This window comes from Canis lupus, chromosome 31, assembly GCF_048164855.1.
Source record: "Canis lupus baileyi chromosome 31, mCanLup2.hap1, whole genome shotgun sequence".
NCBI lineage: Eukaryota > Metazoa > Chordata > Mammalia > Carnivora > Canidae > Canis > Canis lupus.
Window position 1 is genome coordinate 35,172,562 of NC_132868.1, and position 24,475 is coordinate 35,197,036.

The window sequence follows — 24,475 nt, forward strand, 5'->3', positions numbered from 1 at the left end:
CTAACTAGTAAGTCAAACCACGACTTGGGTTGTAGAACTGTGTTCTACAGTTAGTCTTTCATTTCTGAGTTTCAGCTCTTGAGAAGTCTCTTCTTCCTGTTTTATGTCTCTGGGTAATCAGACTGCTTCCCAGGTTACTTCTGGGTCCTGATTTTTTCCAAAGAATCTCAAATCAGAAGCTGTACTTTGGATCTATTAATTTTATGTATATTAACAAATATACTATATATATATATATGTTGATGATAGTTTCCTCATATAAATTTTACATAGTTTTTAAAATACAATATTTGTATTGATTTCTGGAAAGAACTGTGCATCAGGTTATTGTTGAAAACATGACCCTCTATGACACCATGGTATCTAAGGAATAAATCAGAAGCCACCCAATTCATTTGGGAATTCAGAGATTTTGGTAAATTGAATAATATCCTCTCAAAGATGTCCATGTTCTAAATTTAGAATCTGTGGATGTGTTATCTTACATGGCAAAAGAGACTTTGCAGAAGTGATTAAAGATTTTGAGATAGAGAGATTTTCCCAGATTAGGTAGGTGGGTTCAATACAATCATAAAGGTTCTTGTAAGAGGGAAATAGCCAATCTGAGAAAAAAAGAAGCTAGGCTGCTGGCTTGGAAAATGGAAGAAAGGGCCACAAGCCAAGGAATGTAGGTATCTTCTAAAGCCAGATAAGACAGGGAAATAGATGCCCCCACCCACCAAGTCTCCAAAAGAACTCAGCTCTGTCAACACCTTGATTTTAGACTTCTGATCTCCAGAACTGTGAGATAAGTTTCTATCGTTTTGAACCACTAAATCTGTGATTGTTACAGAAGCCATCGGGAACTAATACAGAAATGCTTAAAATAAGATACGCCTCACCATTGTCTAACATACCTGCATACTATTGCCAACATCCTATTCAGGAATAGTGTCAGCATCTCATATGTACCTGGATCTTTCCCTCTGGAAATTTTTATGCCCCTTACTCTTTCTTCCCACCCTTTCCCTCTCCTTCTCCCACTGCATATATTCTCTAGTGTTTCAGATCTCAGTTAGTGATCTCTTCAAAGAGAACATCTGGAACTAAATACCCTCCATTCCATGCCTGTCAGTCTAAATTGGAGTCCCTGATGTTATGGTCTCTCACAGCACCCTGCACTCTTATATTTTTAAAGTATATGTTTATTTGATGGTTATTTTATTGTAATTATCTCCCCACTATTGCAAGCTTTATAGGTAGAAGAATGATGTTTAGTTTTGCTCACTGTTGTGAACTGGCACCTAGTAGGTATCCAGAAAATATTTCTTGTTGAATGAAAATATTCCAGAATTCTGCTCATCTTGTAAGATGGGTTGAAAGTATGCTCCATAATGTAGTCCATCTGGGAACATGAGGCAATAAACTAGCACCCCACATTCTCTTTCAGAGGATACGAAGCAGGCTTTACATGAATTTCGATTTTCTCTGAAGTCTTAGTCAAAAATCATAATTTTTTCACAGGTGACAATTGATAGATGTTTTCACAATGAGTATGTAATCTAAGAAATACAACAATATGTCTCAAAAAATCTTTTAAGTAATATTTAGAATACTTTTTCTTGCTTTTATTTCCGTCTTCATTTTATTACTTTGCAATAGAAATTGTAAATTCCTTCAATGACATTTAAACATCCATTTGAGAACTGACTTTATAAACTTTAAGGGGTCAGTTTTGCACAGGAAGATAATTTATATATTCTGTGATTTTGACTCCTCTGAAGTTCAAGAATCAAAGGTAAGGATGTGCCTGAACTCTTGGGATGGAGAAGTGATTAGCATTTGTGAATGGTTTATGAAGCCTCAAAACATTGAACAATTAGTGAGAATCTGGATAAATTTTAGCTATATGTGTTTCAGAAACTTCATGGCATGTGATTTTCATGGTTTTAAATTATTTTCTTTAAAAATAATTTTTCCTCATAGCAGACACATGTGAAGATGATCTCTAAATATTAGATATCCTTTTCATAAGTCTATAAGTTTCATACATTCATTATTCTGAATGTAACTATCCATAGCGTTTGCCCAAATATACCACTTCCATTGAATAATTGATTCTGATTTTATATATAAGAATTTCCATGGAAATGAAACAAATTTTATGGAGACACTATGAAATTCTCGTATGTTACTATGTCCACTAGGCTACTCCTTACAACAATCTGTGAGATAGGGTTTATTAATTCCATTGTACAGAAGAAGAAACTGAGGTTCTTAGAGCTTTTATAATTTGTTAAAGCCAGAGATCAGGTCACTGACATTTCTGGGCCAACCTGACTCAAAGCTCACACCATTTCCTCTAGACCACACCCCTTTCAATGGATGCTTGCAGATTGTCACATAGTCATGATGGCAAAAACAGGTCTTCTTGGGGATGGGAAGAGTTTGTAATAACTGCAGCTCTTGGTTTTAAAGTTATTGGAAGCCTCTGATGAAACATATTTTGATTTTTCTGATTATTTGTCAGCCTTCCATGTGAGAAAACTTCCATTAGGGAGCCCCCTTCCATCACGTCACCGCGGAATGTGAGTGATGCCCTCATGTGTGTACTGACGAACACGGTGAAGGAAGGAAGAGTACACAAACATGCATGCTCAGTCATGTCTGAAATGCCATGATCAGTTCTTCTCGCTTAGCCACTTATTAACAAACAAAGTTAATAAACTTTTCAGGTAGTAAAGCCAGATGTGCTTTCTGGCATACCAGATAAATGCTTTATTGATATATATTTGAACAATCGGTGAATCTTAGGTAAAGGAATGTCTAGCCCAACAACAGACTATTTAAATAGTTGTTCAGAGGCTCAGTCAGAGTCCACCTACCACTCTCTGATTTGTACATATCCCAGACAAAAAGGAAGAAACAAAGAAAAAACACCCTCTTTTTTATTAATTCATTAGTCTCTGTCCTTAATACTAAGCAAGCCACTAATAGCCCTTAAAGTTAGAATTCTTACCATTCCTGTTATTTTTACTTACAGAAAACTGGAAGATGAAATATTCTTAAAGACAATGGAGGCTAAAAAAAAAAAAAAAAGACAATGGAAGCTAAGCAAACAAGTGACACCACAGGCACACAGGACAGCCAAAGAAACAGGGACGCAGAGAACAAAACAGTCAATAATTTCTCCAGTGGGAGAAGAACCTTCTCAAACAGGTTCGTTCTTTCATGATGCCAAACCCTTCGGGTGATAAATAAAAAGGTTGATCCAGAAACTATTATTCAATTTTAGGTCGACAGGACATATAATAACTGAATTGTTGGACTTCGCTTTTTACTGAATTTGTTTGAATTATTGTCAGACACAACCATGAAACTTAACATGTCTATTTGACTCTGTTTTGTAAGCTGAAAAATACCGAGAAACCTTTTTATTTTCTTAACAAAATGGAATGATATTATTTAGAAGTTGGAGGGAAAGCTTTTACTGCTCGGCCTTAAAAAGAAAACAGCACAACCTAGCAGAGTAGCTGACAAGTGACACAAATACAGTACATGCTAATGTGCAGAAAGAAACAACCTTGAGAATTTAAACCGGCTGCACCAGAAAAAAATATCTTTATCCAGATATGTGGTCCCTCATGAATTATACTATTATTTTAGTTGATTTTACCTGACATCACCCTATGATTTTCTTCAGTGACAAGAAAATTGCAGCCGGCCCTTGACAGTCGGTCACAAATTGACTGAACAAAACAAAATCAAACAGTGAAGTAATCCCCAAGTAAATTTAATGAAACCTAAATCCCAAAGGGCAGCGCACTTCTGTAGGCAATGGTCTTATTTAATAAATTTTTCTCTGCTTTCACTTTTAGAGCTATATTTACACAGACAAATTTAATTCATTGGGTTTACATTTCCTCTTTCCCTTAGTTTGTCCACCAGGCACATATGGGAAGGACTGTAAACAGGTATGTCAGTGTTCAGCTGAGAATGAAGAGTGTCACCCAGTCACAGGGAGATGTACCTGTCTGCCCGGCTGCCATGGAAACTGCTGTCATCTCTGGAAGTGTGTTCTGTGCTTTTGTTGTAATTTATCGAAGAGACACCGGTAGGGTGGGTCATCAGTCAGAATGCTAAAGGGCAAATGTTAATTCAAGGTTCTAATTTATAGCAAGTCCTGACTGTGAGAATGTTTATTGGAATGGTTGAAAACCATATGCTTTCTTGTGTAACGCTTTCTCCTGTGTTGCCTTTTCTAGCCCAAATATCCCCAAGAAAAAGACAAGGAATAGAGAAAGAGAAAGAAAGAAAGAAAGAAGGAAGATAATATGAACTGATTGTTATCAATCAATATACAACAGATGGGAACGTATTTAAAGTGATTCAGAAAGTAAGTTAGTTCCAGGATCTGCTTAGGAACAATCAAATTAAACAAATTGTTATTCTGGAATGAAAACAGTAACTTGCTTAAAGGACAAAATGCCAGTTGGCTCACTGCTATGTAATAAAAAAGGATAGTCCCTAGACCAAACACCTTATATTGATTTGTTAGGACATTTTAACATCGAAAATGGTTATAGGGGAACACATGATAAAATGTCCCAAGGAGCATGTTAAAATGTTCAGTCAGCTACTTAATTTTTAAGCTTGTAATTATTTATAATGTACTTTTTATAGGTTTCAAAATAAAATGATCTGGCCTCAGTTTCATTTTTTCCCCCAACTTGGCCACTGCTCCTCTTTTCTCCCTAGTTGCTCCTGTAGCAGACTACCTTTTACTTTCCTCTCTTAATGCTGCACGTATATGGATGATTTTGGGATTTTCCTTCCACTTATAAAACATAGACGTATGGTCAAGCTATGGATTTTCATTTTCTACAAACCATAGAGTATTTATTTTGAATATTCCTTCTCACTTTGCCCTAATTTTAAATATTATCAGCCAAATACACAATTAAGCAGATATGAAAGTGGTTTCAATTAGTATTTTGTCTGGAACCCATAACCGCTGTGGGTATACAAGCTTTAAACTGAAGAATTAAAATATAAAATTCATAAAATTTCAATTATATTTTTGGTTATGGTGAATTTCAAGCACCCTTGTAATGGAAGAAAGTTATTTCCTCACTTTCAGTTCTGTCACATTTTTCAGGAAAAATTTCCTCTTGCTGTCAAGGATATTTTATCTTAATAAAATAAAAGCAAGTTACATAGAGGGCAGCTCAGTCAGTTAAGCATCCACCTCTTGATTTTGGCTCTGGTCATGATCTCAGGGTCATAAGTTCAAGCTCCAAGTGGGGCTCTGCCTTCAGCGGGTATCTGCTTGAGATTCTCTCTCTCTCTCTGCCCCCTTTTATGTGCACATGCCCTCTCTCTCAAATATATAAATAAATAAATACATACATAAATAAATAAATCTTTAATATGAAACAAACAAACAAAAAAACAAGTTATGTAGATCTGGTGGTACTTCTACAACCGAAGGCAAGCTACCTTGGTCTAAGGAGGGGAGCTCCACCTTGTAAAATCAAGGCTGAGTCGGAGAACCGCTCCCTGACTAGTCAGATGGGCTTAGCTCCAGGCAACACGTGGTTGGGAGTTGCTGCAAAGTTTCCTTGGCAACATCCACCGTAATTACAGAACTACGAAAAAGGGTTCAAGAAAATATCCATAAAAGGTGTAGCTGGCTCAAAAGCAAAAGTTTCAGCAGCCAAAAACAACTGGGCTTTCATGTTCTCGAGTTTGGAGTGGAGAATCAAGATTTTTCTCTCAGCAGAGGTCAGAGGAAGCAGACAACCTTGTAGGAGGATCTCACCACTTGTCCGTAATTTATAATGGGCAGGTTGGTCTCAGCCTGTGGATGGCATGTGGGGGGAAAAAACTGCTCCGTGGATAGAAACTCATCATGCTATGTATTTTATGACCAATGAGAAATTGCAAAGTAACTCCATACTCTGGAAATATTTTATTTCTCCAAACTGTAATACCCACTATATATAATAACTCTCTTTGAGAGCATTTAAGGCATTGGAGTCCTCTAAAAATCATGGGCCGTTCTTTTGACAGTTTTCATAAGAACACCCTTAATATAGAATGTTTTGAGAAGCATGGGCCGTAGAATAGCACACCTGTGCCAGGAGGAAGACATCAAAACATCAGTAGAAGCTTGCCTTTATTGCTTGTAGCAATAAGAATTCAGACAGACCAAATCTTAGCATCTCTTTTGAAGAATAAAGCAAAACTGTTTGACTGTAGCTAGTATATGTGAGTAACCTGGTCAAATACTGGGAAAAGACTGTGGAAAACACATTGATGTTTTTTGTTTGTTAGCTAAGCATCTCCGTATACAGTCACAACCTTGCTTGTTCTAAGTTTCTAATGAAACTACCAAATGTTTACGTCATCACAGTATAGAGTCACCTTTAATATTTAAACCATCAAAACTCTGTATTCATATCCCAGCTTCTTCCAATCAGTCTCTTTCAAGGAGAAGGGATGGTGCACGGATGGGATAAAGTTGTCATCGCTTGATGGGAAATATCTAAATATCCCTTGCCAGAAAAACCAAGTTTCCCAGGAGAAATCAGTGTAAAGGATAGTGCAAAGGCCAAGTAATGATCAAAATGAAACTTTAGGAAATGAGGGAGGGAGACCGAATTTCACTCAAACAAATCAAATGGAATCATTATGTCCCGGGCCTGTGTTCCCTTGTGAAATACAGTGAATGTTTGAGCAAAGGATGTGTGCATGATCCCAGAAGTCAAACCTTCACATCAGTACAGAATTATAAGAGAAAGTGGAATTGTCAGTAAATAACTTGTACTTGGGGAAAAAAGTTACTGGCACTTTTGTAAACACATACTGTAATCTTGATATAAACTTAATGAATTTCAAAGCTAAGAGATTATACGCACATTGTCTTTCAACAGATGGCATACTCATTAGTAGGTAAATTCCATCAAGATTCAGTGTCCCAATTTCAAAAGGATAATTAAGTTGAAGGCTGACACTCAGGTGATTTTTGTTTTCTGTGTGTGAAGAAGGAACAATAAAAGAGGATTCTATCAAACACAAAACCACCATTAAGATAGTTGGCAAAATGAGTATATGTCAGATAGAAATTATGTCTCCCAAGTAACTTCAACTCATATGAAAGTGATCTCAAAATATAGGCATATGTCTATATTTACATATTTAATAAATATAATAGAAATATATATCAGTTATTTAAATTTATCAAATAATTACAGGTAAGCTTTTTTTCCCTTTAAACTGAGATGATAAATCTTTTATATCCTGATTACATCTACAGTTTGGCATTTTCCTCATTAATAAGTACATGAATTTCATATTATCAGGTGTTTCTCTTTTCCTTACTTTCACAGAAATTCATGCCAGCTTTCATTTCATAGCAATGTGACTACCGAGTTTTCCGTACCAATCAAATTTCAATTTAACCTTCTTTTGGGAAGCAACATCCCAGCAGTGCACACAAGACTTCATTGTTTCAGATTCCATACTTTCAGCTTGCTTTATGTGCATTTTCTCTAATATCAACCAATCAAACATTCTTCTGAAGCATCACACATAGAATTGATTAAAAAAAACTATAAAAATTTGCATGCCAAAAGTCTGACCCAATGGACATAAAAACATTGTATATTTTGGTGAATAGGAGAGAAGGATATGAGGACTTTTTAATCACTAATCTTGTTTTCAGTTATGCGCTGTTGAATTTTTTGTGAGGGTAAAAAGTTCTTAGGAGAACTAATGAATGTTATATACCAAAGAAGAGATGATGAGCTATGGGAACTGACATTCCTTGGGAGGAGGGAATGAGAGAAGACACTGTAAAGTGAAGCTATCATTTTTCATAGAGAAATACAACAGCTATAGCACAGGAATAACCTTCGGTATGAATAACTATAGTGGTTTGCTTTCCATCTCCATTTTGAAGAATTTTATTCTAAAACTGGAAGAAAAAGGAAGAAAGAAGCCATTCTTTGGATTTGAGACTCAAGGTGAGCACTCTAGGATTTAGGACAGGACATATATGGGGATAAACAATCTGAACCTCAATAAAACCCATTCTTTGCTGCTACCTCTAAAACATGCTACATGTGAGGATACATGGGTGGCTCAGTGGTTGAGCCTCTGCCTTTGCCTCAGGTCATGATCCCTGGGGTCCAGGATCGAGTCCCACTTTGGGATCCCCACATGGAGCCTGCTTCACCCTCTGCCTGTGTCTCTGACTCTCTCTGTGTCTCTTGAATAAATAAATAAAATCTTTTTAAAAAAACATGCTACATGTGAAATACTCTTTAAAAAATGTTCCTTTACTATCTGATTCTTACATAAAAACACAAGATAAAAGGAAGGAAACAAGAACCATTGGGTCTAGTTTGGTCACTTTTAGAGTGATGCTTCCAAATGAAAAGATATTCCAAGAGGAAAGACCTGAGGCAAATACCAAACACTTTGACTCAGATCAAGCAGGCAGGGAAAGAGTTTTGCTACATACCTTGCAATGATACTGCCATCATTAATGAAAATAATGGCCACCACTGACACGGGAGCTAAGTTTGGCGATATACTTATTCATTCTAGTCACCACAACAGGACCATGATTTTGTTATTATCCTCATTGGTAATTAAGAATCAGAAGTTCAAAGAAAAGAGTTAAAGCTACAACATTAATATGTGAAAAATATAGGTTTCAAATCACAGCCTATTCAAAATTTCCTATAGCCTCATATTTAAATATGTGGCAAGGATAAAGATGTTTAACAGGTGACAGAATTTTGTGCAATCTATGTTCCAAGTCACTTCATTCTGTAGGCCTCGACTTTACCATCTTAAAATAAGAATTGAACCAGACGGACATGAGGTCTCTTGAAACTCAAACTTTTATAATTTTAAGACTTGGAAGTACCAGACATTTCATAGAATAGGAGAGTATCACAGATGGAAGTGCTTCAAAGTTAATCAAGTATTTGAATATCCTCTATATTTTCTCTACTGTATACTTATCCTGTCTCTGTTTGAACTCCTACAGAGATGAATAACCATGTCTCCTGAAAAAAAAAAAAAAGCTTATTCCAATCTTGGGCAGCTCTTTCAAAAGTATTTCCTTATTGAGATAAAATCTGCCTTTCTTCTTTTCCACAAGACTGCCTTTTCATGTCTGAAGACATTTCTGTCTTCTTAGCTCTATTTTCTCCTGAATAAACAACCCCAGTCTTTCGATCATTGCACAGATGGTCTTCAGCTTACTCTTTGTCCTGTTTCATTTCCCTTTATCTTGAATTCTGGAAATTTATCTATCTGTTACACAGGTGTCATCATGGTAGGCCATACGTCCATGGAGGTGAAAGCAGGAAAGTGAGAAACTAACTGAAAATGAAGATGCTTTCTTTATGCTTCATGCCATTTTGAGTTTATACTTGTATTAAAACCCAGATCATTCCAAACAAACTGTAACACTTAAACATTAATCAAAATAATGAACTCATCTCAACTGGAATGAAATAGCCTTCTTTGGCAAATTGTCACCTATTCTGAGCACTCTCTAAAAGCGGGCGGATCTCCAAGGAAACTCAAAGTTTCCTGTGTCTTATTAATGAGCAGCATCAAGAACATTATGCCCCCATCTTTATTACCAAGGCATCTATCCATATCATCTCATCTCTTCAGATAAGTCCATGCCTTGAATCACCACACTAGCTTGAAGTTGATTGAAAATACCAAAGAACTATTTGGAATGTTGAGTTAGCCACATGTCTATGGGCATGAATTTAAACAGTGATTGCTTTGAGTTACAGTATCACATATGGTTTTGTTCGCCTTCAATAGGATGCCCAATGGTACTTAGGGTCTAAATTGCCAAAGGATGTGTAAGTGCCTTAATGGCAGCAGCTGTGACACCGTGATTGGCATCTGTTACTGCCCTCCTGGCTTCACTGGGGCCAGCTGCAGTCAAAGTAAGTCAGTCTACCACTTACAAAGTGGATATGCTAAAGTAGAGTTCTTAAGAACTGTACTTACAGACTAAGTGTTGTTGCAATTATTACTTAATAATTTACTGCGGTAACAGCAAGCACCAACTGACCTACATTCTAGGCGGAGGAGTACTTACATCAGGAGTTTGAGAGCTGAAGCAGTGAAGGCAGCCAAAGAGAACCCTTTGGTCATAACATCTCATATGCCAGCAATGCTAGACTCAAGTCAGGATTAGAAAATCTGTTCCATAAGATAACAGTGGACTGGCAATGCCTGTGTACACAATGTCAAACTCATTGGGTAAAGCTCCACAATTTCATTTGCCCTCAGCGGTCCCCAACTCAGAATTAAGTAGTTCCCCTATTTACCAAAAAGTAACCAGTTCCCTAAAATGTAAAGACTTAACTACCCATCGTAAAGACAACTATTGACATAAAGTTTAAGGGACCAGATGTAAATTAAAGATCCCTGAAAAATGCACTATCCTAGGCTCTATAGGGATATCCTTAACAAATACATTTTGATCTATCAGATTTGCTATTTCCTCAATATTTGAGGACAGTTTGCAAGATTATAATGATTTTTAGAGAGGGTAGATAAACAATGCATGGGCGAGTGCATGATGGGGAGGTAGTTCTGGCAATATTGTGTTCAACCTATTTGCTGTTGAGGATGTTCACTTGTGATGTTTTATTGTGTTCAACCTATTTGCTGTTGAGGATGTTCACTTGTGATGTTTTATTGAGCTGCGCATTTGTACTTTTGTGCACTATTCTGCATTTTATACTTTAGAACTAAAAGAGTGAAAGAAACTATCAATAGATCTTTAATGAAAGATAGAAGTGCTGTAATTGCAAACCTGAGATTACTTCATTTGGAGAATGATAACGAAGTTTGTGATCATTGTTGTTATGCGCTAAAGATATCCAAATGCTTATTTTGCCCAGGCAGATAGTTGCTCTGTCTTCTTTGTATGAGAATAATTTTAATTACCCTGCCTCAGTACCCTGATGTTCTGAAGATAAAAGACAAGCAAGACAAAGTCCTGGCTCCATGTAGTGGAAAATTGAAACATAGTGGATACTGCCTCTGAGGCCTCACCAGCCAAGTTGTCTTTGAGTTAAAGCCAACCCATAAACATCTCCTAAGGAAGGTTCTAACTGGCCCCTTTGTTCCTCAAAGAAATCATTGAGAGAAATTTCTTAATTTCCTCAGGCCAAAGCATCTTCAAGAGTTTTGATTTCCCTGAATATTAGGAGTATTTTTGTCTTCAGAAGGCTGTGATCTTATACTTGAGTACTTTTCTTTCTTTGCTTTGACAGCTAGGTAGGTCAGAGCCAATTTGCAGTCTACCTCTCACAAGTTCAAAGAATTATGATATTTTTTATGTTATAACTATATTTGTTCCTTCACTGGATTCTTACAGATATTTATTTTATCTTTGAGGGTTATCTGTATTTTGGTAAGCATCTCAATGAATTTGTGGAATAAAGTTGCAATGAGGCAAGGTAATAAATGTGTTAATGTATTAATAAATTAAATTTTAATTTATATTAATTAATGTAATAATTTTTAAAAAATAATTTAACAAATCTGTTGATTTTAATAAATAAAAAATAAACTTACAGATAAATTAACAAATACATAAATGATATTTGGAGATCTGAGCATAATAGATTCTACGTTGATACATGGAGGTGTAAGCTGAAATTCCAGAGTGGACTTTAAGAGGAAACATATTCAAGATTATTGCACACACATGCATGCACGCATACACACACACACACACACACACAATTTGCTGAGGCAGCCATGTGGTAAAGCAACACTGAGTTTGTAAGAGTCATTTATATCATATATGTAAGTGTTTGACACTAGATATTTGGTTGGAATTCCTGATGTCAACCAAAATTGCACTAAGTAAGCAACAATTTGAACAGTTCCTTTTTTTGTTTTGTTTTTTCAAAGTAACCTTTTAAGTTGAAAACCAAACTGAAGGCAAGACAAGGAAACCTATTTGATTAAAAGAAAGGGTCGTGTATTTACAAGGTTTTTAAAGTCTTGACTGGCAAAACGTTTTAATAAGAAAAATCTGGTTTTGTTTTGCTCCTTCCTGCAGTTTGTCCCGAGGATCACTATGGGCAAGACTGTGTCCAGCAGTGTTCCTGTGGCTCAGGACAGTGTGACCTGGTGACTGGAGGGTGCCAATGTCCACCTGGCCAAATGGGAGCCAGGAGTCAGCAAGGTAACAATGACTGCAGGGTCACCTTGTCCGTCCAGGCACTAACTAAACTACACTGTGAAAGCAGATTTGGTGCCAGGGAATATAATTAAATGGGCATTGTTTAAAACACTTTCTTCTTAAATGTGGATTTAATAACATGAAAGCACACACTTTCATAGAGCCATATAGGAAATAGCCTACTGGAGGGTAAACAAGAATTGAAAACAAAAACAAAAAAGAATTTATGTATACTCTTGACTAGGAGCAAATTTTGAAATAGGTTTAGTTAACTTTTGTAAAACTGCCTAAAATTTTGTTAGGGATGTCTAATTCTAATAACTGAAAAGTTTTATGTTTTCTTCAACTTTCAGAAGCCCATTGAAAGCTGCAAGAAAAATGGGAGACAGAAAGCAAAACATGATCTCTGTTTAAAACTACAAAACTTTCTTGCTCTAAATCATATTATTATCACAGTAATAATCATAATAGAAGAACTCTCAAGTTCAGTGAAATGAAATGCAGAAAGCCACTTCTCCAAAGCACACACAGAGACAAAACCAATGACCTTTTGTTAGAAAAGAAGGGTTGGTAAAAAAAAAAAAAAAAAAAAATAGAACGGTTGGTTGCATGAGCATCCTGCAGGAGCTACCTTAAACCCTTCTGGACATCACAAAGTTGCAGGAAAAATGGGGTAAAACCAGGCAGAGCACAGACCTATCATCTTTTCAACCCTACACTATTATAGAGGAGAATTTATGGGCAATAAGTAGCCTTGCAGCTAAAGGAAGCTAAGCCTACACAGAAACACACAGACCACAACTTTGTGTCACATGGAGTTTTACTCTGGGCCTAGGAGGTTCCCAACTAGCTGAAATAATTCTTCTAGCCTCAAATCCATACTACCTTCTCCAAAATACCTGGTTCACACAAAACTAACCTGATACAAGAAGATGAAAGTGAAAACAAAAACCTGATGCATTAAAAAAAAAAAAACCCTCCTCTCATTTTGGAAACAATATATGAAACCATTCAAAGTTTTGGCTACTCTTTTAGTGAAAATTCTATAAGAAGGGTAAAGGAGAAAAGGAATAAGAAAACAAAAAGCAGATGGACGTAGAGCAGAAAAATTTTGCTATGGTGCACATGGAAATATTAACCAGAATTTCTTCCAAGAATTCAATGGACATAATGAAAAAGTGTTCTCTACAAATTGTGAGTGCAATGCAGAGATACAAAGGTTCATGGAATAAATGAAAAGACAACAAAGGGAAATGAAAAAGTAAGCTGGCAGAGCTCAGAAAGAAGTAGAAATGAAAATTAAACCTCACATCATATAAATGAGGACCATATTGAACACAGGTAATAGGAGGATTGAATCTGCTTCTGTGACAGCCAGGTAAATGGAGAAGAAGCTTGAGGAAAGTGGAAACAAATAGACAAATAGACAAATATATAAATGGAAAAGAAAATATTCAAATAAAATATTTAAGATTTTTTTCCTCTGAAATGAAAGAAGATCTGATGCACAGATTGAATACATTCTATCTCTGGAAACTGTAGTTAAGATTGATCATAAGCAAGGGGAAACTCCACTAGGAATAAAAGAAAAAAAAAGTGTGAGATCTCATATATAGAGAGGGGAAAAAATCAGTCTGGCTCATGGCTCACAGCAATAATCACAACCATTGCTAGCATGTGGTTAATCAATGCCTATGAAGTTCTTGAGAAAAATTTGACTCAAGTGTTTTATACACAGTTAAACTATTATTCAAGTATAGTATGACTGAAAATAAATAGCTATTTTTAATAATAAAAAGTTACTGAGGATATGTAGCCATAAAATATTTTTGAAGAAACTGTAGAAGATAAATTTGAGCAACCAAGCAATAAATGGAAAATCTCTGGTAAAAAGAGTATCAGTGAGTATTAAGTCTATTTTTATTAGAGCTAAGTTTAAAATAAATATGGGAACTATGGTCACATGATATAATAAGTATACACATATTTAATATTATAACAATTTTGATAGTTTAGCAAAATGGACATAAGTGGAAGGAAGGAGAAGATGGAAGAGGAAAAGTATATTTCTTCATTAGAAATTGAAAAGGAGGGACAGATCTGTGACAAAACATTTCGTTTAAATATGACAACTCAATAACCATGTTTAAGTGCATAAAGCTAAATGCTGGAATTTAAAATGCTGGAGCTGAGAATTTAAAAATAAAAACAGCCAACTAAAATCAGGTAGAGGAGAGGAATGAGAAAAATTAGGAAAAAGGAGAAACATATCCATTCCATTACCACTCATGCTGCTGAGCCAATATAGGCTAAATAAAGAAATTAATTATGTTATATAATAATATGTTCACTGTCTAAAGAAGAGTCCCTTAGTTATATAAATTATATCTTTTTAAAAAATATTTTATTTATTTATTCATGAAAGACACAGAGATCAGCAGAGAGAGAGACAGAAACAGGCTTCTCACAGGGAGCTCTGTGGGGGACTCCATCCCAGGACTGAGATCATGCCCTGAGCCAAAGACAGACACCCAATCACTAAGCCACCTAGGCATCTCTATAGAATTATATCTATAAGACTTAACTTAGAGAAAGATGGAATATACTCACTTTTCCACATTCCTCCCTCTAAATAGTAAAAATTCTAGTCACTATATCGAAAACAAACTTAAGAATCTCTGATGTGGAGAGAACAAGGCAGACTCTATAGGGAATTCAGATACCTAGGGAACAGGAATGGGGCATTCCTTGGGTTTCCATTTTTTGACTCATATATCCTGGGCTGCGTGGTGGAGAACTTACAACCTAGTAGGCCAATGGGTACAGACAAAAAAAAAAAAAAAAAAAAAACAGTCCAAGATATGCCTGGTTTCTCTAAACAAAAGGTAAGTTAAAGGGTGGCCAAGCAAGAGAGAGAACTCTTAGACAACAACTGGTAAATTCTCCAGTCAAACACTAAAGAATAAAACTGCATCCTTGACTCCAACCCCACTAGCAAAGGCCAAGTGAGGAGCCTACCCTTCAGACTCCACAGGGATATATAAGGTACCCCTGCCCTGCACCAGGATGGTGTGAGAGAAAGTGCTGCGACTTTCATCCCTGGCCAATTGGAATGTATCCCCTGCCCTAGCAATGTCAGTGGAAATTATGTGGAGACTGTGAACTTCTACCCCCATCAGGCAGTATAGAGACACCACTGTTTCATTCTAGGGGACTGTCACAGGAGGTCCAGTGGACAGTCAAGACTTTCACAACCATCAAACAGCAATGAGGCCACTCAGTGGAGGTGAGAGTGGGGAGCCATAAGAGGCACTTCTACTCCTCTGTCAGATAGGTGTTGGGAGAGGTCCCATGAAAGCCTGACCCTTAACACTGCCACTGCAGGAATGAGGCACATTTATCCCCCCTTCACTTATAGGATATGTGGCTAATGCTATCTGAGGAACCTCTTTCCTTGCAAATAGAGTATCATAGGAGACCTGCTAAAATGAGATCCAGAATTTTCTATCATAGTATTCAAAATATCCACATTTCATTAAAAAGTTATTCATCATACCAACAACCAGGAAAATTTCAACCTGAATAAGAAAATAATCAACAGACACTAACATTCAGATAATACTGATTATAAAATTATCTGATCAGAATTTAAATAAGCCTTTGTAAATAAAAATGCTTCAATGAGCAACTATGGCCATATATGAAACAAATTTTAAACAAATAGAATAAGAATAAAACAAAGAATCAGAAGCATAAAAAAGAACCAAATAGAAACTTGAGAATTGGAAAATATAATAGTCAAAAGAAAAAAAAACCCACACAAAACACAACTCAATCAATGGGATTAATAGCAGAATGGAGAGGACAGAGGGGCAGATCAGTAAATTTGAATATAAAACAGTAGAAAATTACCCAACCTAAACAATAGACAGGAAAAGAAAAGAAATGACAAAAAAGACAGAGAGCATCTCAAGGACCTGTGGAACTATTAAAAAAGATTTCTTTTGTCATCCAAATCCCAGAGTGGAGGAGAAAAAGAATAGGGCTGAAAAATATTTAAAGAAATAATGATTGAAAACATTATGAAAATGACAAAAAGAAAATAAACCTATAGCTTTAAGAAACTGTGTGAATGACAAACAGGATAAACTTAAAGAAATCTGCAAAAGACATATCAACATTAAACTTCTAAAAACTAAAGAAGAAATTCTTGGAAGCACTAAGAGAGAAATAGCACCTATATTAGCTTAGAAAAAAAGACTCCAAAATAAAGTGAAAGTAAGAAATGGGTTACAACCACACAAAACACATGAGAGAAAAATAAACAGTAGTCATAATACCAGTATCAAACAATGTTCAATTTTATGGCAACAAGCAACTAATGGGAAGGTCAGTTATAATAATAGAGAATAAAACTGACAGTGAGGATTGAAGTGTCACAAATATGTATAAAACCAATAACACAGCATTAAAATTCATAAAGCAAAAGCCATAAGCTATACAAGGAGAAATAGCAAGAGCAATATCAATAGAACACTAATTCATTCATGTTAACTCATACACATAAAACTACATATGCACATGCAGGAAAAAAATAAGTCTATAGAAGTTTGAACATAATTAGTAAAGTATATCTAATTATAATCCAAACTCTGTTCCCTAAAATTTTTTTATCTTTTTAAATATTCATGAAATATTCACAAAAATTTTAAAAGAAAGCAAATCAATTCCAAAGTGTATGATCTTTGGCACTCTGTGATCATAAAGCAGTAAAACAGGAACTAATAACAAAACTAACTCCCTACCAGGGAAAAATCCCACAACCCTATACTACATGAGCATTTTGAAATCTCCTTCTTAAATAATCAATGGCTCAAAAAAGGCAAACAAAACTGTATTTCAGAAATTTAAAAACAGTAGTAAGGACATTCATATCCCATTATGTAAAGCCACATCAGGACATAGAGGAAAATTTATATTCCAAAATACTTATGTTAGTAAATAAAGAGTGATGAAATAAGTAAAAAAAAATTTTAAAGTAAAAATGAGGAATGACTAAAGCAAAACATAGGGAAAATATGAATTAATTAGTAAGTTATGTTGAGTCAAATGACCAGCAACCTAGACAAAAGTAACTCTTATAGAAGTAATTTGGTTCACCAAAATTACTACAAGTGTATAAAGTACTTAGAGATAATGACAAAAACTCTGGGAATTAACATTTTTAAAAGTTGTTTTGGAAAGCTATATTATAAATCTTGTTAAAAATTTAGAGCCATAAAGAAAAGAAAGTCCATGCTGTTTTGACTTAAAAGAAATAAAAAAAAAATTCAAGGCATAAAAGACATACAAAGTATCAAAGAATTTTAAAAATGGAAGAAAAGGTAAAAAAGACTTTTTTTTAATTATATAAGTGTTCTTATGCATTAGTAAGTAAAGAATCTATGACACCAAAAGATCTTATGAAAAGATAAGCATCATTCATAATGTAAGAAATCCAAATTAAAGTTGCATGTAATTAGATCTTTAGATTTTTATAATATACTATTTTGTCTAAAGAAAATGGCACATAGGTAATCCATATTACATTTACAAATCTCTTTATAAGGAAATTTGATACTGTCACTAATTAAAATTATTTTATTTTAAAGTCTTCTGGTGACTTACCCCACAGATACAATGGTATATATGAATAAAAACGTCCACAAAGATATTCATTACAGTGTTGCTCATAGTAGCAAAATATTTTAAACAACCTATTTGCCCACCAATAGTGATGTGGTAAAATAAATCTTTTTATATGCAATAAATCCTATGCACCTGATAAAAAACAATGTGGCAGGTCTATGGTGTGTACTAATTTAGAAGAATTTGGGAAATATTATTTATAGAAGAAGGAAAATTCACATGTCTATATTAACCTTTTGGGTTAAACAAGGGTTAAAGGATAAGAGAGATACACATACACATGCTTTACTATGCATGGGCTGTTTCTGGATATATTCAGTCATTTATCCACTCAATTCAAAAGTATTTATTTAATGCCAATGCTCATTTTAAACATATGGAACATATGGATAAAATATATATCAGCCCTGCAACTTGCTTTCTAGTGGAGAAGAGAGTGAACAATGAACATAACTAATAAGTGAGCTATATGTATGTTAAAAGGGAATAAAACCAATGTTAAGAGAAAAAACACAGCATGATGCGGGGCTCCAGAGAGGCATACGAGTTGAAATTATTTTATTTTATTTCATTATTTTATTTAAATTTTGGTGGGTTGATATTTTAAATCAAATGCTGATTCCATCATTAATTATACAGTTGTAACTGTCTTTTAAATAAACAGAATTCAAACCTTTCTTTTATTTGATGCTAAAGTTAAGTCAAGTAGAGGCAGAAAAGAAAGTGTCATACAGATTAAATTCAAGTATGAACTCTGTTATGTATTAAACAATGTCTTTGGGCAAATAAAAAAATCTCTAATGTCTCTCCCACTAGCTGGAATAGAAAGAATGGTTGATGAGAAGTCAGAAGTCCTAGCTTGGAATCCCAGTTTTTATCTTTCCTGGCTACTTAAGCCTGAGAAAGAATTAAGTTGCTAGACTTCAGTTTTCTCAAGTGTAAATAAGAATACTGTTACCCACATCAGAGGGGTATTTGTAAGCATTAAATGAGATAATTCATGTGGAAAATATCATTATGTAAAAATACTATAAACTGGAAAGTATAAATGACAGGCCTTTGGCCAAATCTAGCCACAAATGTGTTTGAATTGGCTGATACAGTTTTGGCTTCCACAGTGCCGTAAAACAATTTTAATTAGTTGCCAACTTTCAAAGATTAAATAATTTCATATAAAGTATGGATTTTGAGTTTTCCTGAAAAAAAAAATCATATTGGCTGGCTATATTGGACCCATATTCCTCATGGCAAAAGCAACTAAATGTAAGTAGAGCTTATTCTCCTACTGGGGGCACTTTCCATTCAGTCTTTTTCCCCTGATGATGAAGGCGCCATCTTTTTTTTATGTCTGCTTGGCTTTTCTGCACTTGTATCTTACCTCCTCTTCACAGTGCTTTTTGTGTGTGTCACCCACCACTGTAGGCTAAAGTGCTTTTCAGATTTCAGCACAAAGACATTAAGGAATAAACTACGTGTCTGTCTTCTTCATCCATTATGAGTTCAAATATATAAAATCTCCTACGCCAATCTGGGATTGACCTCTGCTTGTTTGATAGGGCATCTCAAGTTCCCAAAGGATACCAAGCATGTAGTTATAAGCACAATAAAAGTGTGTATTGTGATTGAAAACATGAATGAACAATTGTCCTTACTACCTTAAGGTAACATCTGAGTAGTTGCTTTAATTTGAACATTTTCTTATGCTTTTGTTATATACTTACGATGATCTGAAACAGAGAAAAATATTCATGTGACATTTATTCAGTTTGGTATATATATGTGTATACATATATGTTTTTTTCCTACTGTAGGATGTTCCCAAACAACGTGTAGCCCAAATTGTGAGCTAAAATGTACCTGTAAAAATGGTGGACCTTGCAGTCCTGTGGATGGAAGCAGTACCTGTGGTCTTGGATGGACAGGAAATTATTGTGAAAAAGTTAAGATGATTATCATTTTCTTTTATTCAACAAAAATCCAGGACATACTACCGTTGGTTGATAAAATATAGTAGAGACCTGCGAAGAGTCTATTTTCCAATAAGTTCATGCAAGATGTTTATAATTATGACTCCATATCCAATAAAACAAATGTTATGTTAATATTGATTTTGTTACCTTGTTACCAGAATACCACGTGAAAATCTTTAAAACCCCTGAAATAGTATTAATTTTTGTGAAAGAGCTCTTGTGAGACCTAAACCCCATTACCCCTCCAGCTCTGTTGAAGCCTGAAACCTTTGTGGATGGCAGATTTGCTGAAGCTTGAGTTTCTTGGCTTGCTACCGAAGACCCTCAACCACCACTGAGGCATTGAGTTTGGCAGAGTGGAGGATGCGGGCCCAGACAGAGCCACTTCACATTAAGAGTGGGTCCAGCTGCAAGGGACAAAGACGAGGACTCTGGGAACTGAGGTCTCCCATCTTCGCTTCATTAAGAAAAAATTAATCATGTACCACCATGAATTTTTTTTTAAATTCATAAGTGACATGCATGTGCTTTTCAACTAACATCAGGAGATTTAGCGACGTGGCATAGAAGATAGCACCTTGCAGTGAGAGGGGATAGATCCATATGTGACTCTTGCATTCCTGATACAATGCTCTGTGCCTTTGGAACATCATAGTCTCTCCATGATATGGTTTTCCCATCTTGAACTGAGGCTAAAGACACTTTGAAATGACAGCCCTTCTAAATCTAACATTGAAGATTATTTTTTAGGGAATTTTTTTTAACAAGGATATTTTCCCTAATTTGTGGAAAATAGCTTTTTTCTTTTTCTTTCTTTCTTTTTTTTTAAGTAGACTCCATGCCAGGCTTAAACTCATGACCCTGAGATCAAGACCTGAGCTGAAATCAAGTCAAATGCTTAACTGACTGAGACACCAGGCGCCCCACATGGAAAACCACTCTTACCAATTCTGTGATATTTGGGATTACTAAATCAGAATAACAGCAGTACTTTAAAAATAGAACCATCATGGTCATATTAGTTTTTTTTTTTAATTCCAAGTTGGATAATTCTCTGGCATTTTGGAATATAGGATATTTTAACTTTTGATTCTATCATTTAAACTGTTAATATGGAACATTTCAAACATATGCAAGAGTTGCTGAGTCATTGGGTAAATACAAATATAATTTTGCAACATATTATAAAATCCTCCCTGTGAGGTTTACCATTTTGCTTACTGACAAGCAATTACAGAATGCCTGTTTCTTCATGGCTTTATTCTTCACGGATTTATCAAAATAATATGTAACCAAAATTTTGGTGAGAAATGTCATATCAATGGAGTTTTAATTTCATTTTTATTATTATGAAAATTCTTATCATTTTCCCTAATGGATCAGGATCTTTTACATTTTTTTCCTATAAATTGTTTGTTCATAACCTTAGCTTATTTTTCTATAGGGTTGTTGCATTTTCTTCTCTAATATTAGAAGTTCTGTGTATATACAGATATACATATCTATATGAGACATTAACTGTTTGTTGTGAATCATTCACCTTAATTTGGGAAAATTTGTCTTTTGTCTTTTTACTATGCCTATAGTATGTTTGCCACCTGATTGGTTATCTATCTATGTTTAAGAGACCGTCCCAAAGCTTAGAGACTTAAAACTATTTATTATTCTCTCATGATTCTGAGGATTAACTGGGTTCAGGTGAGTGACTCTTCTCTCAGATACTAGCCTGGGCTGAAGATTTCCGGACACTCAACTGGGTGGAATAGAGAAGATAGCCTCCTCACTTACACATCTGCCACTTCAGGATGTGTTACGTGTTTTCAGATCATGACCCGCCAAAACCAAGAGTCAACATTTAACCAATTGTGCCACCCAGGCACCTAGTGAATTTGTTTTTCAAGTATATTTTCTGCATTTATGGAATAATAATATGACTTTTCTTTTTAGGCTGATAAATATGATGAATTTATTAATGAATTTCTACGTTGAATGAACTTACATTCTTGGAATAAATACTACTATTTATGATAGTCATGATATATTACTTTATAATATGCTGTTGCTTTTTGTGTACTTATATTTTCTACAAACTTGGCATCAATATTCATAGGTAAAATTAACTCTAGTTTTTTATGTATTTTGTCAGGTTTGGGAATTGATGTTATGCTCAATAAAATGTGTTTGAAATTTCTCTTCCTTTCAATGCTCTGGAATAGCGTATACAGTAAGGTGATAATCTCATCTACAAAAGTTTATAGATTTCCATGTGAAACCTAGGACAGATGAGATTTTTGTTGCTGTCGTTTTAATTCAGAAACTATCTTTATTTTCTTTATTATTTTACATATAATTAGCTTATCTAAGTTTTCTACCTCAGATAGGAACAATTCTGGTAAGTTGTCTTCTGTAACTTTTCGATTTCATTTGGGTTTTTGTATTTATTTGTACTATAATTTTTGTATTTATTCTTTTTGGTGGCTATTCCACATTTTTAAAACGTGTGTATTTATGCTTTTGTCTTGATTAAGTTAGTTAATGATTTATCTGCTTTTATTTTTTTTTTTTATCAACTCCACTGTTTGTTTCTGTCTTTGAACTCATTACAACAAATTCAGTTGTCTTAACTAGAACTAATGCTTTAGTGGTTTCTTTTTTTTTAATTTATTTTTTATTGGTGTTCAATTTACTAACATACAGAATAACCCCCAGTGCCCGTCACCCATTCACTCCCACCCCCCGCCCTTTTCCCCTTCCACCACCCCTAGTTCGTTTCCCAGAGTTAGCAGTCTTTACGTTCTGTCTCCCTTTCTGATATTTCCTACACATTTCTTCTCCCTTCCCTTATATTCCCTTTCTTTTCCAGAATGTTATCCTGGTTATTATGGCTCATGCTGCCATTTTAATTGCTTATGCCAAAACAGTGGAGTTCGCAATAGGTTTTGTGGAAACTGTGAGTGCCTCTAAGGTTACCACGGAAGGAACTGTGAACATGGTAAACAGAGATAATGAGTGGGCATGTTATAGTGTTGACAAATTTTAAGCTTTAAAAACTGCTTTAAATCATAAAATAATACATTCACAGTATATAAAATTAGGTAAACTGTTAATTATATAATGTATATTCTTAAAATGATGTCATAGCTCTAATTTCCATTCTAAATACTGACAAATGTCATATAATCAGTGATTGAACTTGTTCATTCTTTTTGTAACTCTTGTCCAAAAAACAACAATTCTATGGTTCCATGATCATCTGGATAGACACAGGCAGGGGAGTCAGCTGCCAGATGTTTTGAACAAAGTTATTCTCCTTCCTCTGGCTGCCTGTAGGTAAAATATAGACAAGGAATCTTCTTATTTCATGTTAATCTAGGCTGAACTCTGAAAAATCTGCTTTCAAGTTCTCCTTAAACATATTTATATCACTTCTTTATTTGGACTCTATATTTTAATTTAAAATGAAGAAAAGGGAGAATTACACAATAATTTGTTTTATACATCAAGGATTCCTAATGGACAAGTTAACAAATTAAGATGAGTTTATTTTTTTTTATTTCTTTTTATTGGAGTTCAATTTGCCAACATATAGCTTAACACCCAGTGCTCATCCCATCAAGTGCCCCAAGTTAAGATGAGTTTAGGCTCTGGAGTTAGTTATAGGCCTAAATCTGTCATATAAAAGATGTGTAAACTATTAACTTCTGTAAGTTTCAGTGTCAACGAATGTAGAATGAGGAATAAAAGATTATCCCTAAAAGATAATCATCAGGACTAAATAAGAAGATACATGTAAATACTTAGCACTAAGGCACATGGCAAAAGCTTGACAAATATTCTAAATATTATTTAGAAGTAAAGAATTTTTTAAGCTTCTGAAATAATATTAATGTTTAAAATTGTTCCCGTGTCTTCCAACTTGTTTTTAGGCTCTGGCAAACATATTTCATAGGAATAAATCTTATTAACTTTTTGAAGTTTAGAATTCTTGCCAATTACTCTGTGGTTTCTTGGCTCAGAAAGTATGAAACCAAACATCTTGTAGTTTTTGTTTATTTGTTTGTTTTGTTTTCACAATTGGAGTAGAGTACAAGAGAGGAAAAATTATCTATCTCAGGCCCATACATTTCATCCTGCATGCGGTGGGTTATTGAGGAAGATTATCAACAGACAAGAGACATCACTTTAGTGAAACAAATATGTAAAGTGGGTACATTTATTGATTATTGGGAAAAAATAGTCATTAGTGTCAATAATAGTAGTCATTAGTGTCAAGTAGTCAAAAAATAGTAGTGTCTATGTGAGAAGGTTTAATGATAGTCTAGGATTTTAAAAATATAGACTGGGATAAAAATGGAAATGAATGAGCAGAAGATTATTTTGGAAGAACAATTGACTGTATTAGGCAATTGATTTGGACATAGAGATGAGGAAAATGAAGGAATCAAAGATGGCTCCAAAGCTCTAAGCCAGAGAGACTGGGAGAATAGTATTATTTAGAGAACTTTAAAAGTTGAGCAAAGCAATATTTATGGGCTTTATTTATAATTAAAATAAAGAAAATAAAAGATAGTTGATTTTGGAAGGAAAACTT

General features: G+C 34.7%; 1 protein-coding gene across 1 annotated transcript in view; it reads left to right on the plus strand.

Annotated features, from left to right (window-relative positions):
• Positions 1 to 22,087, plus strand: part of LOC140622273 (uncharacterized) — a 76,968-nt gene extending 54,881 nt beyond the window's left edge. Inside the window, exons 7-11 of the mRNA XM_072807987.1 lie at positions 3,023 to 3,198; positions 3,916 to 3,953; positions 4,245 to 4,375; positions 12,104 to 12,229; positions 12,580 to 22,087. Of these exons, the coding sequence (XP_072664088.1) occupies positions 3,023 to 3,198; positions 3,916 to 3,953; positions 4,245 to 4,277 (247 nt within the window). The 3' untranslated portion in view covers positions 4,278 to 4,375; positions 12,104 to 12,229; positions 12,580 to 22,087. The remainder of the gene's footprint in view (positions 1 to 3,022; positions 3,199 to 3,915; positions 3,954 to 4,244; positions 4,376 to 12,103; positions 12,230 to 12,579) is intronic.
• Positions 22,088 to 24,475: the final 2,388 nt, after the last annotated feature.